The sequence below is a fragment of the Pistacia vera genome, unplaced genomic scaffold (genome assembly GCF_008641045.1).
Source record: "Pistacia vera cultivar Batoury unplaced genomic scaffold, PisVer_v2 Contig188, whole genome shotgun sequence".
Taxonomy (NCBI): domain Eukaryota; kingdom Viridiplantae; phylum Streptophyta; class Magnoliopsida; order Sapindales; family Anacardiaceae; genus Pistacia; species Pistacia vera.
The window spans coordinates 505,654-520,496 of record NW_022195981.1 but is presented as its reverse complement, the minus strand read 5'-3'; the positions used below and the strand labels follow the sequence as shown (position 1 = coordinate 520,496).

Here is a 14,843-nt window from a genome sequence, read left to right as displayed (position 1 = left end):
GACCAATAGAAAAGTAACTTGAAACCTCTAAAATGCGCTTGGCTTCTTGAGATCTAGTTCCTTCAGCCATAACACCGGTTCTATTCACTGCAAGGAAACATTATTCATCATAGATTTTCGCAACACGAAGAATATGGTTGAACAATGTGTGATGACCTTATTTATGCCTTCAGCCATTCAACAAAATTCTTGAAATTATTATAGGAGCTTCCAACTTCTTTGATGCTATTCAGCACCCTTTCCTTGAGATCCAAAACATTTGCTTTATGCTTACCATTACCCAGCAGTTCTTCCAGTTTAGTTTTGAATTCTGTTAAAAATCGAAAGAGTAAAACATATATATATATATATATATATATATATAAATAAAGAACAGCAATAACAACACACAAAAGGCACACGATATTTTACGTGGTTCAGTATAACTCATCTACATCCACAGATGAGAGGGTTTTCATTATACTGATATAATACGATACAAATGTTTCATCACACCATCAATCTAGTACCTTTACTTAGGCGGACATCATGTTTCTATAATGTTTAATACCCCTACGGTATTTTCCTGATACCCTGTGGTATCCTTACATCAAAACCCTTTGTATTCTCACATAACCTTGAATACAAAGGGTTTTGATGTAAGGATAATACAAGGGGTTTTAATGTAAGGATAATACAAGGGGTTTTGATGTAAGGACACCTCAAGGTATTGGGAAAATACTCTTTCTTTACTTTTCTCTCTCATAATTTTGAATTGGTTTTAACTCTCCTATTTATAAGTAAAATATGACATTCTTATTCTACTAGGATTCATATTTATATTCTTAATAAAACTCATCTAATTTAAATCATTCTTCTATTTTAATTTAAATAAAGTCTTAAATCAATTCTTCTCTCCTAATATATCTCACAATAGAAAAAGAAAAGGAAAACAATTATTCATAATTACAAATTCCTAAACTATAAATTTACCTAAAACTTAAATTCATTTTTCTTCTTGTTTGCATTTTCTTTTTTCTTGCGTTTTTTCTTTTTTTTTTTTTTAATTACCAAAAAGTGTTCACATTCCAACAAATTCTTCCCGTGTAATTATCCCACTATCGTCTTTGCTTAACTCCAATCCTACCTTTCAAACAATACAAATGTAATTCTCATTGTGCATCTGGTCTGTAAAGTAAGGCCAACACAAGAACAGGACACCATTGCTTATAGCTTCAATGGTGGAGTTCCATCCACAGTGGCTTATGAAGCAAGCAATGGAAGGATGTGCCAAAACCTTATGTTGAGGCGCCCAACTAACTATATGCCCTCGACTCACTACTCTGTTTGTAAATACTTCCGGATAGGCATCATTTATTTTATCTGTGATATCAGGGCGCACGACCCAAAGGAATGGTCTGTTGGAGAGTTGAAGTCCCATAGCTAATTCTTGGAACTGGGTTTTGTCAAAAATAGTTATACTGCCAAAGGAAAAATATAAGACCGACTGTGGTTGCTGTTGATCAAGCCATTTCAAACAAATTAAGTCCTCTTTCTAGAAGCTTCCTGCTGCATCTCCAAATCGGTTGCTCGCCAAAAGTGGGCCTATAGGTAATACTTTTGGATCAAACTTAAATGTTGCAGGCTCAAGGTCATAAGTTGAATTGCAAAGCACCCATTCTGCTAGTTCTGATGATCGGTTGTTTCTAACTGAATTTTGAAAGAAGAGTCTCTACATTTTTGTCTTGCCAAGTCCGATAGATGCTATGTGTGCTGTTTTCATGACCGGCATGGTTGGTGACAACCGAAACATCTCTTTCTTTGGAGTTCCTGGAAAGGAAATCAAATCACAATCAAGCATGGCTCTATCAATTATTAACATCGTTGCTTCAAGTCCAAACTAACATTCATCTTTTCGGTCATTGGATCGAGTAGAATGGTTGAAAAAGACTTGTATAGCCTACTTCAACTAGATGAAAACTATAAATCCTTAATTGAGTTTGACTTACATTGTTTATGATTCAGCTGGAAGTTCAAAGAAGACACAGAACATAACAATAAACCCTTTGGATTATAATCTGAGGCATAATCATTCAATCCCTTGTCTTTACATGCTTTATGACCAAATCCTGTGTGATGCCTTAATTTTATGGTGCTGTATCTGCTGTGTCAGGCACTCGGAAACCGTCAGTTTTTCAGACGTACCCTGTATTTGTGCCAAATCTCTTGTGAAATTCCTATAATTGCATATGATCTAGAACTGCAATATATATTCAATTAAGCATCAGTTTTCCGTTAGATGAAAATGTTAAGTTTCATCTCTTGGCATCATATCAAATTATACTGCTACTAACTTACAAAAGTGACAGATGATCTTACCATCTTCATCAACAATTCCATCATCAATCAACTTTTGGATGCCAGATCTTAAGAGCATTTGTGTGGCTGAAGCACAATAGAAGGCGGCTGGCTTGATTCTTTTCTCCACCGCAATTTCCATGGCCCATTTAAGAATGGGATCTGAGAGAATACATGTGATCTTATCACCATCTGATGCATTAATCTTTTCAATCAGCTCTCCAACTTTTCTTGGCCTAAGACATGAGACTACTTCAACAAGTTTCTCTGTTAATTGACCTGAAATCTCTGGAAACTCCGGTCCTTGTGGAACCGAAACAAGGTGAATCTGATTCCCTACACCATCCTTCATTGCCAATGCATCCGTAACATGCTTATGTTTGTCATCTGTGTTTACAAATGTAATTCTGATGCCGTGTTTCACCAACCATTGAGATAGCTCCATTAAAGGAATTACATGGCCTTGTGCTGGAAAAGGTATAACCAAAACACAAGGATTTCCCATTTCGTTCTTCACTTTCCTTTCTTGAAATTGATGTCTGTTGGTTTTAGCTGGGATGTAAAGGAAAGAAGAAGTTGAACAGCAAAGAAAAATTGCTGAAGAGCCATGTGTTTTCTCACACTTTTCATTACTTTAAAACTAAAATATATACAAAAGGTTTACATCAAATTATCAACTATTACACCTAATTTTACAGTGATTTTTGTAAGGATTACATCAGCACCACACAATTGTAACTAAATACTAAACGTATAGAGAGTAATGAAAACCAAAATAACAATAAACATACAATCCACAAACAATAAAAAGAAAAAAGAAATACACGCAATTTTACATTGGTTCACCCAATTAACACTTAACATGCTACGTTCAATTAAGTCAATATTATTGTTATACTACCTCACTTCTCTCTTTTGCAATGAATGTAGTTTACCTTATTGTTTGCTATCACCCGTTACAAGAGAAAATATATTTATATACTAGGTTTGAAAGACTAAACCTAGTATTACAACTATTCTTAAGCTCAAACTCAATAAAAAATTAATAATTTAAAGAAATCTTTTAGCGATTCTTCATGGAAAAGGCCCAAACCACCTACGGGCCGAGGGCACTGCCCCTTGCATGCCACCCGCTCATCGGGGAGCAGAGACTCTGACCACTAACCGGGCAGTAACACTTCCAAATGCGTCTGCGTGACCCATTAATACTGAAGTGGTCGACAACTCCAACAAACATAAAATGCAGTTGCATTGATTGCTGCAGTTAACAAAAAGGGCCGACTTAAACTGCATTGTTTTCAGCTCTAATCGCCTACTTCTTCCAGCTTCAATCAGCTGCTATTTCAAGCTCCAAAACACGATATGTGTGGATTGACAATTCGGTAATTTTTAAACATTCATTTTAATTTCAAAAAAAAAATTATTACTCATTAAAATATTTATTAAAAAAAAAAAAAGTGAGTTCAGCTAGTTGGACTTTCATAGTTTAACAAATGAAGCTCAGTTGAAATAATGGCGTCATCAAAGTAAGGTCAGAACAGGATTTAACTTTCTATGCCTGAAACCAATAGAAAAGTAACTTGAAACCTCTGTTTGAGGGACATATACCATCCATCACAATAACCAAGATCAGGTAGGCTTTTTCCCTGAAGAAATATAGGAGTAGAATTGTAACATACCTAACAATCAAAGTTTCTTACAATAAGGCGAAAAAAGATGTCGAAATTTCACATTATCTGATTAGAGATATAAATGTTCTTCAAAAACAAGTAGAAACGGGTAGGTTTATCCAAAGCGAAGATACCGTTCTTCCTCATAGTCCAAGTATCATAATTTCTTGAACAAGTATTGAGCACTCCTGAACTACATGACAAATAAAAACTTTATAGAAACAACTGATACCCAGAATCTTATATAATGAAGTTTTAACGATTTCGGAAGACCTTACTTATGTCTTGAGCCATTCCACAAAATTCTTGAAATTATTGTAGGAGCAACCACCTTCTTTGATGTTATTCATCAAACTTTCCTTGAGATCCAAAGCATTACCTTTATACTTGCCATTATCTAGCAGTTCCTCCAGTTTACTTTTGATTTCTTCTCTTGTAATTATTCCACTTTCATCTTTGCTGAACCCCAATCCAACATTCCAAACATTACAAATGTAATTCTCATTGTGTTTCTGATCTGCAAAGTAAGGCCAACACAAGAACGGGACCCCATTGCTTATGCCTTCCATGGTGGAGTTCCATCCACAGTGGCTTATGAAGCAAGCAATGGAAGGATGTGCCAGAACCTTCTGTTGAGGCGCCCAACTAACTATATGCCCTCGAGGCGCGATTCTGTCTTGTAATCCTTTCAGATAGGCATCATTTATTTTCGCTGCAATATCAGAACGCACAACCCAAAGGAATGGTCTGTTGGAGAGTTCAAGTCCCATAGCCAATTCTTGGAACTGAGTTTGGTCAAAAATAGTTGTACTGCCAAATGCAATATATACGACTGACTGTGCTGGTTGTTGATCAAGCCATTTCAGACAAGTTAAGTCTTCTGGCCAGAAGCTCCCTGCCGAGTCTCCAAATCGGTTTCTTGCTAAAAGTGGACCAATTTGTTTGAACTTTGGATCAGTGTTAAAAGCTGCAGGCTCAAGGTCATGAGTTGAATTGCAAAGCACCCACTCTGCCAATTGTATTGATGGGTTGTTTTTAACAGTGTTTTCAAAAAACAGTCTCTGCATTTTCGATGTGCCAAGCCAGAGAAATCCTATGTGAGCTGTGCTCATGACAGGCATGGTTGATGACAACTGAAACATTTCTTTCTTTGGAATTCCTGGAAAGGAAATTAAAATCAACATCAAAATAAACCATGAAGCTATCCCCTTTTAACATCTTTGCCTTAGGTCCAAACAAGTATATATCTTGTTAGTTCTCGAATAGAGTGATACGATTGAAAAGACACATGTAGCTGACTTCAACTAGATGGAAACCGTTTTACTTTAAATTGCTCATAATTCAGCTGGAAGTTCACACAAGATACAGAAAAATATTACAAACACCTTGAATTATTATGCAAAACATCTCTTTTGGATCTAGTCTACTTTCCCTGTTCTTACTTGCTCTATTGAGAAATCAAGTGTGATACCTCAACAATCAAAATCTATCTGTTTTCATTAAGCACAACTATCAGTTTTTCAAGAAAACTTTGAATTAGTGCGTAATCTTTTTTGACATTCCTATCACTGCATACTGATGTGGAAATATCTAACTTGGGTGTGTCTATATGTGCAGGTATGCATTAGTTTTTTCTCACTTGGATAAAAATGATTAAATAAGTTTCATTTATTAGCATAATATCAAATTATACTACTCTTAACTTGCCAGACTTAGTGATAAATGATCTTACCATCATCATCAACAATTCCATCATCAATCAACTTTTGGATTCTAGATCTTAAGACAAGCTGTGTGGCTGCTGCACAATAGAAGACGGCTCGCCTAATTCCCTTCTTCGCTGCAATTTCCATGGCCCAGTTGAGAACTGGATCTGCCAGAACACAAGTGATCTTATCACTATCTGATGCATTAATCTGTTCAATCAGCTCCTCAACTTTTTTTGGCATTAGCCAGAGGATTGCTTCAACAAGCTTCTCTGCTAATTGACCTGTATTCTCAGAAGACTCCTGTACCAGTGGAATCGAAACAAGATGAAACTGATCCCCCATACCATCCTTCATCACTAATGCATCCATAACTCTTTTATGATTCTCTTGTGTGTTTACAAATGTGACTCTGATGCCATGATTCACTAAGCATTGAGATAGCTCCATTAAAGGAAGTACATGGCCTTGTGCCGGAAAAGGTATAACCAATACATGAGGATTTCCCATTTGGTTCTCTCTTTTCTTCACAATTCAAGAATACTGCTGAAGTATATTATTAGGGTCTGTTGATCAAACAGATTGTCCAATTTAGAAAATCTAAGTTCTAAAGAACCAAACATTCAAGCAAGATAGAGATATAAAGAAAAATAAAAGCATAAACAATAAAGAGCATACACACAGATTTTAGTGGTTCGGTAATCAGATTGATTACCTACATCCACTCTTCAGGCAGTATAGAAACATACACTATGAAGAGAAATCTTACAGAGTTGTGGAGTCAGTTTTACACCACCCAGTGACAACTCCCCTCTGTAAATCACCTAGATTGCTCCCAGTGTTCTCACACCTCTCACGCACCAAAAATACATAGAATAATCAGAATTTATACAAGAGGAAAAAAGGAATAAAATCAGCTCAAAGAAACTCATCACCATCGTTGATCTCATCCTGCGAATACCAAGGCTCCACTTAATGATTCCCTAAACAACTTCTCTCTTTGTAACAAGAAGAGAACAATCCAGAGAGCAAAATGAAAGTGTCGAGATAAGCACAACATATCCCAAATGAAATTACAAACTTAAATCAATGCCACATCAGCACAAACTGCTAGAAAATACTCATAGTCTTTGTAGTTTCATATTGGCTACATATGGACGGCGACCTGGCACTAGCAAGGAGTTTTTTGTAACTAAATCGTTGTTCAATGGTCATTTCATTCTTAGATTTGCTAAAGACATGGAGATAAATTTAGTGAATCCAGAAAAATGAACTTGTGAAGGGATTCTTTATTATTTATGATATGAAGCAGCAAATGGGAGGATGCCCAGAACCTTTTGCCCCAGCTAACTGTACGGCCGTTTCAGTTCACAGTATCAGTCACCGTTGACCAGCTCACCTACTTGCGGGGGGGAATACGAATACCTTCATCGTCCAGATTTTTACAAACCCATCAAGTCTCAGTATCATGACCCAGATCATCAAGACGGGCGGCCCAAGAGGTAGGTAGTGAGGCATGCGGCCCATAAAAATAAGGTCGAAAATGACCAATTTTTTTTTAATATATTACAAAAATAAAAATAATGTTATAATTCTTATTCAAGCTGCCCAAGGGCCTTAAAAAAAAAGCCAAAAAACCTAAATTTATTATAAACAAAAAGTGAGCTTATTTCTTTCGTAACATATAAGATTGAAAATTTTGAATTTTATTCAGCATGTTTAGTATGAATGTATTTCTGTTAATATGCTTAGTAAATATTTACAATATAAAAATATGGACATTGTTGTGTAATATCAATTGAAAGGTCTTGTTTTATTTTTTGAAAATAAGAAAAATGGGGTTTACATTTTCTATGATTTCTATTAAAGAATTGCAAAGCAAATGAATATAAAATCAAAATTTGTGAAAAAATACAATAAGAGAAAAAAAACAATTTGATGAGAATGAAAACGAAAAGATAAAATTGTTAGTTGAAGATCTTTTTAGAAAAATTATTTCACATATTTAGTTGATCATGTCATTTCCTCACTTCAAAGTTGGTTTCAATAATTTGAAATATATAAGATAATTTAGTTTCTATAATATAGAAAAGTTAAAATTGTTGATGATTAATTTGAGGTATTTAAAAAAATTTAAATCTTGAAATTTTTTAAAATACGACATGTTCTTTGATATTGATGGTTTAGATTTATATTTAGAATTAAAAGTTTAATAGAAATTAAACGTGAAAATTAAATACAATACTAGATATATAAAAAAGAGGAATTCTTTTTCAAAGGCATGGATAACTTACGAATACTATAACTATTCTTCTTATTATAGTTTTAGAAGTTTTTCAAAAAAGTTAAAAATTTTATTACGTTCAACAATATCACAAGAAATATTAGATAATTTATCTAATTATTGATAGAAAAAGAATAAAAGATTTGATTTTTAAACTAAATACAAAAATTTAATTAATGATTTTGTATTTAAAAACAAAAAAAAACAAAATAATTGAATAATTTTTAATTATATACTACTATAAAAGCAGACGGTAAGTACGCCTAATCATTCATGACAAGTTATTGGCCAACCTATATCTTGCATAAATACCTTAAAATGAGAACATTATCGATATCTTTACAGTGCCAGTACGCATTAACACTGTAACTGTCATGACAGACACTGCGCTGTCGTAATAACGCTGTAACTGTCATCACAGGGCCAGCGTCAATCGACGCTGTCGCTGTGGTGACAGTGCCAGTAACAATTGACGCTGTAACTGTCATGACAGTGCCCAGAGTCACAAATTGACACTGTCGCTCGTTAACAGTACCAGCAAGTATTTAACACTGTAACTGCCAGGACAGTTCCAGCACAAAAAATAATCACTGTCTCTGTCTTAACAGTGCCAGCAGATAATTATTCTGTAACTGTCATGACAGGGCCAGCGGCTAATCAACCCTGTCGCTGTGGCGACAGTGCCAGCACGTAAATACTCTGTTACTGTCATGACAGCACTAGCGCGAAATACACACTGTCGCTGCTAAACAGCGCCAGTGTGAAATAGACTTTACCGTTGTCATGGAGAGCGCAGCGCGGAATTGATGCTTGCTGTCTTGACAGTGGTAGTGCGACTGTGCGAGAGAGGATAGGGCGCTGCTGACGTAATCTCCGACGACTCTAGTAGTGAAACAGACACAAGATGAATCTGATTATCATTCTCATTCATTCGCCTGATCTCTCCCTTGATGTTATGTAAGATCCCCCAATTAAGCAGGTTCCTATAATTTCTCCCTGCCTGAAATCAAGCTTGTCCTCAAGGTGGAAAAGGGAAATGATTTTGGAATCATTCCCAAATCTTCTCTTGTAACATCATCAGGGAAAAGCTGGATCATTGTATGAGAACTTGAGTGATAGCATGGTGGTTGCGTTGTACCATCCTTCAATCCAAAATGGCTACTGGTTCAAGTTTAGTTATCCTTCTTCAGTTACTGATGACAATTCTCTAGACAACAACATTATCACCCATATTTCTTCATAAAGAAACGTGAAAACCGGATGAATGCGTGAAGATGACGGCATTCAGTTAGGGCCACCTTCCTACTCCATGAACAAATTGAAATGGACCAAATACTGTGGTGCCACATTTTAAATTTCTTCGAAGCCGCAAATAAACCCTATCTCCCTCTTGAACTCACGATCCGTATGGTGTCATAAGCTAGCTGCTTCATTCGATGTTGAGCTTGCTGCAAATTTTCTTTCAGTACTTGAATCATCGATCGCATCTCCGCTGCCTTAGCCTGATCAAGTTTTGCAATCGAGGAGTCACCTAAAGTAATGAATTTGAGAAGAAGGTGGCTTCCCATATAATACTTCATAAGGAGTGGTCTTAATGGCTGAATGATAAGGGTATTATACACCATTCGCAAGTGGAGCCTTTGGCCCATTGCTTGGGTTTGTTACAGTCCTGCACTTAAGTAATTTCAAGTGCAGCGATTTACCACTTCTGTCTGGGCATCAGTTTGGGATAGTATGCAGAACTTAATTGAAGCTTAGTCCCTTGTAATCGATGAAAGTTCTTGCCAAAACGCACTAGTGATCCTCTTATCCTGCACTAACAATTGAGATGGCAACCTATGTAACTTAAAGATATATTAAAAGATAATCTGCTACACCAATGGCCATATAAGGATGTGATAATCGAACGAGAAGTGAGCATATTAGTGAATCTATCTACCACCACAAAGATAACTTCCTTCTATGGAATTTGGTTAACATTACAAAAAGTCCACTGATATATTTGCCATACAATGAGTCGGAATAAGCAATGGCTGCAATAACCAGCGTTGTGCTACAGTTTCTTATTTGTTTGGTTGGCACACGTCTACTCTAAACCCTAACAAAATTACTAAAATAATAAAACAGTAATAAAATGTTAAATCGTAGAGCAATATAGACGTGTGATATTACAGATTTTCGCAACACGAAGAATATGGTTGAACAATGTGTGATGACTTATTTATGCCTTCAGCCATTCAACAAAAATCTTGAAATTATTGTAGGAGCTTCCACCTTCTTTGAGCTATTCAGCACTTTCTTGAGATCCAAAAAATTTGCTTTATACTACTATTATCCAGGAGTTCTTCCAGTTTAGTTTTGATTCTTCCCGTGTAATTATCCCACTTTCATCTTTGCTTAACCCCAATCAATCCTCAAATGTACAGATGTAGTTTCATTGTGCATCTGGTCACCGAAGTAAGGCCAACTAAGAACGGGACCCCATTGCTAATACCTTCCATAGTGGAGTTCCATCCGCAGGGACTTATGAAGCAGGCAATGGAAGGATGTGCCAAAACCTTCGTTGAGGCGCCAACTAACTATATGCCCTCGAGTTGCAATTCTGTCTTGAAATCCTTTGATAGCATCATTTATTGATCTGTAATATCAGGACGCACCACAAGAGGATGGTCTGTTGGAGAGTTCAAGTGCCATGCCTAATTCTTGGAACTGGGTTCTGTCAAGAAGAGTTGTATGCCAAATGCAACATATATGACTGACTGTGGTTGCTGTTGATCAAGCCATTTCAAACAAGTTATGTCCTCTTGCCAGAAGCTTCCTGCTGTGTCTCCCAATCGATTGTTGCCAAAAGTGGGCCTATAGGACACTTTTGTCAAACTTAAATGTTGCAGGCTCAAGGTCATAAGTTGAATTGCAAAGCATCCATTCTGGTAGTCTGATGATCGGTTGTTTTCTAACCAAATTTTGAAATAAGAGTTTCTGCATTTTTTTCTTTAAGTCTGTACATGCTATGTGTGCTGTTATGGTGACCGGCATGGTTGTGACAACTGTGAAACATCTCTTTCTTTGGAGTTCCTGGAAAGGAAATCAAATCACATCAGCATGGCTCTATCAATTGTTAACATCTTGTTTCAAGTCCAAACTAATATTCATATTTTCAGTCTTGGATCGAGCAGAATGGTTGAAAAAGACTGTATAGCCTACTTCAACTAGATGAAAGCTATAAATCCTAATTGAGTTTGAATTACATGTTTATGATTCAGCTGGAAGTTCAAAGAAGACACAGAACATAATAAATTCTTGGATTAAATCTAAAGCATATCATTCAAGCCTTGTCTTTACATGCTTTTACCAAATCCTGTGTGATGCCTAATTTATGGTGTGTATCTGCTGTGTCAAGCAATCAGAAACTGTCAGTTTTTCAGACCTACCTGTATTTGTGCCAAATCTCTTGGAAATTCTTATGACTGCATATGATCTAGAACTATAAACATATATTTTCAATATGGCATCAGTTTTCTGTGGATGAAAATGATAGTTTCATACTCTTGGATCATATCAAATTATACTGCTATTAACTTGCAAAGTGACACATGATTACCATCTTCATCAATAATTCGTCATCAATCAACTTTTCGATGCCAGATCTTAACCATTGTGGTGGCTGAAGCAAATAGAAGGCGGGCGCTGATTCTTTTCTCCACTGCAATTTCCATGGCCCATTTAAGAATGGGATCTGCCCGAATACAGGTAATCTTATCACCATCTGATGCATTAATCTTTTCGATCAGCTCTCCAACTTTTCTTGGCATAAGCCAGAGACTACTTCTACAAGTTTCTCTGTTATTGACCTGAAATCTCTGGAGACTCGAGTCCTAGTGGGAACCGATACAAGATGAATTGATTCCCTACACCATCCTTCATTGCCAATGCATCCGTAACCTGCTTATGTTTATCATCTGTGTTTACAAATGTAATTCTGAGCCGTGGTTCACCCAAGCATTGAGACAGCTCCATTAAAGGAATTACATGGCCTTGTGCTGGAAAAGGTATAACCAAAACATGTGGGTTTCCATGTTTTTTCAATCTTTTCCGGAGACTAAGATTACTGTTGCTCTATTATAGTTATAGGGCAATCTGCCTTATCATTTACTCAACAATTTCCATTTGGTTCAATCTTTCCGGAGACTCAAGATTACTGTTGCTCTATTATAGTTATAGGGCAATCTGCCTTAACTTACTCAATAATTTGTAGCCTCATAGTGGCTTTCAAGTGGGCCCGATCCTTGGAATCAAGCTAGGACTTTATTAAAAGAAAAACCCCTTCACATGGGAATTTATTATTACAACTTGCTAAAAAAGACATGGAGATAAATGACAATTCAAGCATTAAAATCAACCTTGTGAAGTATCTCTCATACTGTTTGCTTTTCTAGTATGCTTTATTTATTAGTACTCTAAGTGATGCTTTGTATATTTTGGAGCATTGTACAATCATTAATATAATAGATTACTACAACAAAAAGAAAATATTATATTTAATAGTTTGGAATTACCTCTTTCTGCCTTCAGCCATTCAACAAAATTCTTGAAATTATTGTAGGAGCTTCCACCTTCTTTGATGCTATTCAGCACCCTTTCCTTGAGATCCAAAACATTTGCTTTATACTTACTATTATCCAGGAGTTCTTCCAGTTTAGTTTTGATTTCTTCCCGTGTAATTATCCCACTTTCATCTTTGCTTAACCCCAATCCAATCCTCCAAATGTTACAGATGTAGTTTTCATTGTGCATCTGGTCACCGAAGTAAGGCCAACATAAGAACGGGACCCCATTGCTAATACCTTCCATGGTGGAGTTCCATCCGCAGTGACTTATGAAGCAGGCAATGGAAGGATGTGCCAAAAGCTTCTGTTGAGGCGCCCAACTAACTATATGCCCTCGAGTTGCAATTCTGTCTTGAAATCCTTTCTGATAGGCATCATTTATTTTATCTGTAATATCAGGACGCACCACCAAAAGGAATGGTCTGTTGGAGAGTTCAAGTGCCATGGCTAATTCTTGGAACTGGGTTCTGTCAAGAAGAGTTGTACTGCCAAATGCAACATATATGACTGACTGTGGTTGCTGTTGATCAAGCCATTTCAAACAAGTTAAGTCCTCTTGCCAGAAGCTTCCTGCTGTGTCTCCCAATCGATTGCTTGCCAAAAGTGGGCCTATAGGTATGAACTTTGGATCAAACTCAAATACTGCAGGCTCAAGGTCATAAGTTGAATTGCAAAGCACCCATTCTGCCAATTCAAATGATTGGCTGTTTCTCACCGAAGTTTGAAAGAAGAGTTTCTGCAATTTCGTGTTGCCAAGGCCAACAAATGCTATGTGTGCTGTTTTCATGACTGGCATGGTTGGTGACAACTGAAACATCTCTTTCTTTGGAGTTCCTGGAAAGGAAACCAAATCACAATCAAGAATGGCTCTATCAGCTGTTAACATCTTTGCCCTTGATTCCAAACTAATATTCATCTTGTATTTACATGCTTTATTAACAAATCCTGTGTGATGTCTTAATTTAATGTTGCTGGATCTACTGTGCCAAGTTCATCTTGTGAAATTCCTCTAACAGCATATGATCTAGAACTATAAAACATTTGTTTGTTTATATATTCAGTTATGCATTAATTTTCCCTTGGATGAAAATAATCAAGGAAGTTTCATCTATTAGCATCCAATCAAATTATACTGCTATTAACTTACAAGAGTAAGTGACAGATGATCTTACCATCATTATCAATAATTCCGTCATCAATCAACTTTTGGTTGCGGGCTCTGAAGACCAGTTGTGTGGCTGAAGCACAATAGAAGGCGGCTCGCTTGATTCTTTTCTCCATTGCAATTTCCATGGCCCATTTAAGAAGGGGATCTGCCAGAACACAGGTGATTTTATCACCATCTGATGCATTAATCTGTTCCATCAGCTCCTCAACTTTTTTCGGCATAACCCTTGAGACTACTTCAACAAGTTTCTCTGTTACTTGACCTGAAATCTCTGGAGAATGTAGTCCTAGTGGAACCGAAACAAGTTGAATCTGATTCCCTACACCATCCTTCATTGCCAATGCATCCATTAGCTGCTTATGTTTATCATCTGGGTTTACAAATGTAATTCTAATGCCGTGTTTCACTAAGCATTGAGACAGCTCCATTAAAGGAATTACATGGCCTTGTGCTGGAAAAGGTATAGCCAAAACATGTGGATTTCCCATTTGGTTCTTTCTTTTCTGGAGATTCAAGAATACTTTGCTCTATTATAGTTATAGGGCAGCTTGCCGGAGCATTTACTCAATAATTTGTAGCTTCATAGTGGCTTTCACGTGGGCCCGATCCTTGGAATCAAGCTAGGAGTTTATTAAAAGAAAAATCCTGCTTCACATGGGAATTTATTATTACAACTTGCAAAAAAAGACATGGAGATAAATGATAATTCAAGCATTTAAAATATCAGGAATGAAGACAAAGGATGAACTTTGACACAAAGTCCAAACATGTGAAGTGTCTTGCATATTGTTTGCTATCGTAGTATTCTTCTTTTATGGGTTCTTCCAAGTGATGTTTCTTTTTTTCATTTTGTGAACATTGTACCATCACTAATAAAATAAAGAGTACGAGGATACTGACGCAGCGAGTTAACGTGAATAAACAAGGATAACACTCGACTACACCTTTAGAACTAATAAACAAGTCTTAATCCAGAAACTTAAATTGTGAAATCTGAAGAAAAATCTTAATAATGCATTGAATGGTCTCCAAAACGAAAAATAAGTTTATATAAGGTGACAACTAACCCTA

General features: G+C 36.4%; 3 protein-coding genes across 4 annotated transcripts; all 3 read right to left on the bottom strand.

The window, feature by feature from the left end:
• On the bottom strand, positions 1-14,348 carry LOC116126934 (UDP-glycosyltransferase 83A1-like). Its single transcript, XM_031412605.1, has 3 exons — positions 13,777-14,348; positions 12,564-13,438; positions 1-167 (listed from the first exon to the last, which is right to left on the bottom strand). The coding sequence occupies exons 1-3, from the start codon at positions 14,258-14,260 to the stop codon at positions 162-164; spliced, it is 1,365 nt and encodes a 454-aa protein (XP_031268465.1). The 5' UTR covers positions 14,261-14,348; the 3' UTR covers positions 1-161.
• Positions 1,146-2,900, bottom strand: LOC116126937 (UDP-glycosyltransferase 83A1-like). Of its 2 annotated transcripts, XR_004127560.1 has the most exons (3): positions 2,359-2,900; positions 1,989-2,140; positions 1,146-1,809 (listed from the first exon to the last, which is right to left on the bottom strand). XR_004127560.1 is itself a non-coding variant. In XM_031412608.1 (2 exons), the coding sequence occupies exons 1-2, from the start codon at positions 2,840-2,842 to the stop codon at positions 2,127-2,129; spliced, it is 498 nt and encodes a 165-aa protein (XP_031268468.1). In that variant the 5' UTR covers positions 2,843-2,900; the 3' UTR covers positions 1,819-2,126. The 2 variants fall into 2 exon arrangements, 1 of the variants encoding a protein (XP_031268468.1); XM_031412608.1 differs by lacking the exon at positions 1,146-1,809 and having other exon boundaries at positions 1,819-2,140.
• Positions 4,048-6,246, bottom strand: LOC116126935 (UDP-glycosyltransferase 83A1-like). Its single transcript, XM_031412606.1, has 2 exons — positions 5,740-6,246; positions 4,048-5,166 (listed from the first exon to the last, which is right to left on the bottom strand). Exons 1-2 carry the CDS (start codon positions 6,221-6,223, stop codon positions 4,286-4,288), a joined length of 1,365 nt encoding a protein of 454 aa, XP_031268466.1. The 5' UTR covers positions 6,224-6,246; the 3' UTR covers positions 4,048-4,285.
• Positions 14,349-14,843: the final 495 nt, after the last annotated feature.

Excerpts from the sequence above, each read along its gene's own strand:
- LOC116126937 (XM_031412608.1), bottom strand. The coding sequence starts at position 2,842 with ATGGGAAATCCTTGTGTTTTGGTTATACCTTTTCCAGCACAAGGCCAT.
- LOC116126935 (XM_031412606.1), bottom strand. The coding sequence starts at position 6,223 with ATGGGAAATCCTCATGTATTGGTTATACCTTTTCCGGCACAAGGCCAT. Across the intron at positions 5,167-5,739 it reads TGGAATTGTTGATGATGATG|GAATTCCAAAGAAAGAAATG; the intron begins GTAAGATCATTT and ends TTTCCTTTCCAG.
- LOC116126934 (XM_031412605.1), bottom strand. The coding sequence starts at position 14,260 with ATGGGAAATCCACATGTTTTGGCTATACCTTTTCCAGCACAAGGCCAT. Across the intron at positions 13,439-13,776 it reads CGGAATTATTGATAATGATG|GAACTCCAAAGAAAGAGATG; the intron begins GTAAGATCATCT and ends TTTCCTTTCCAG.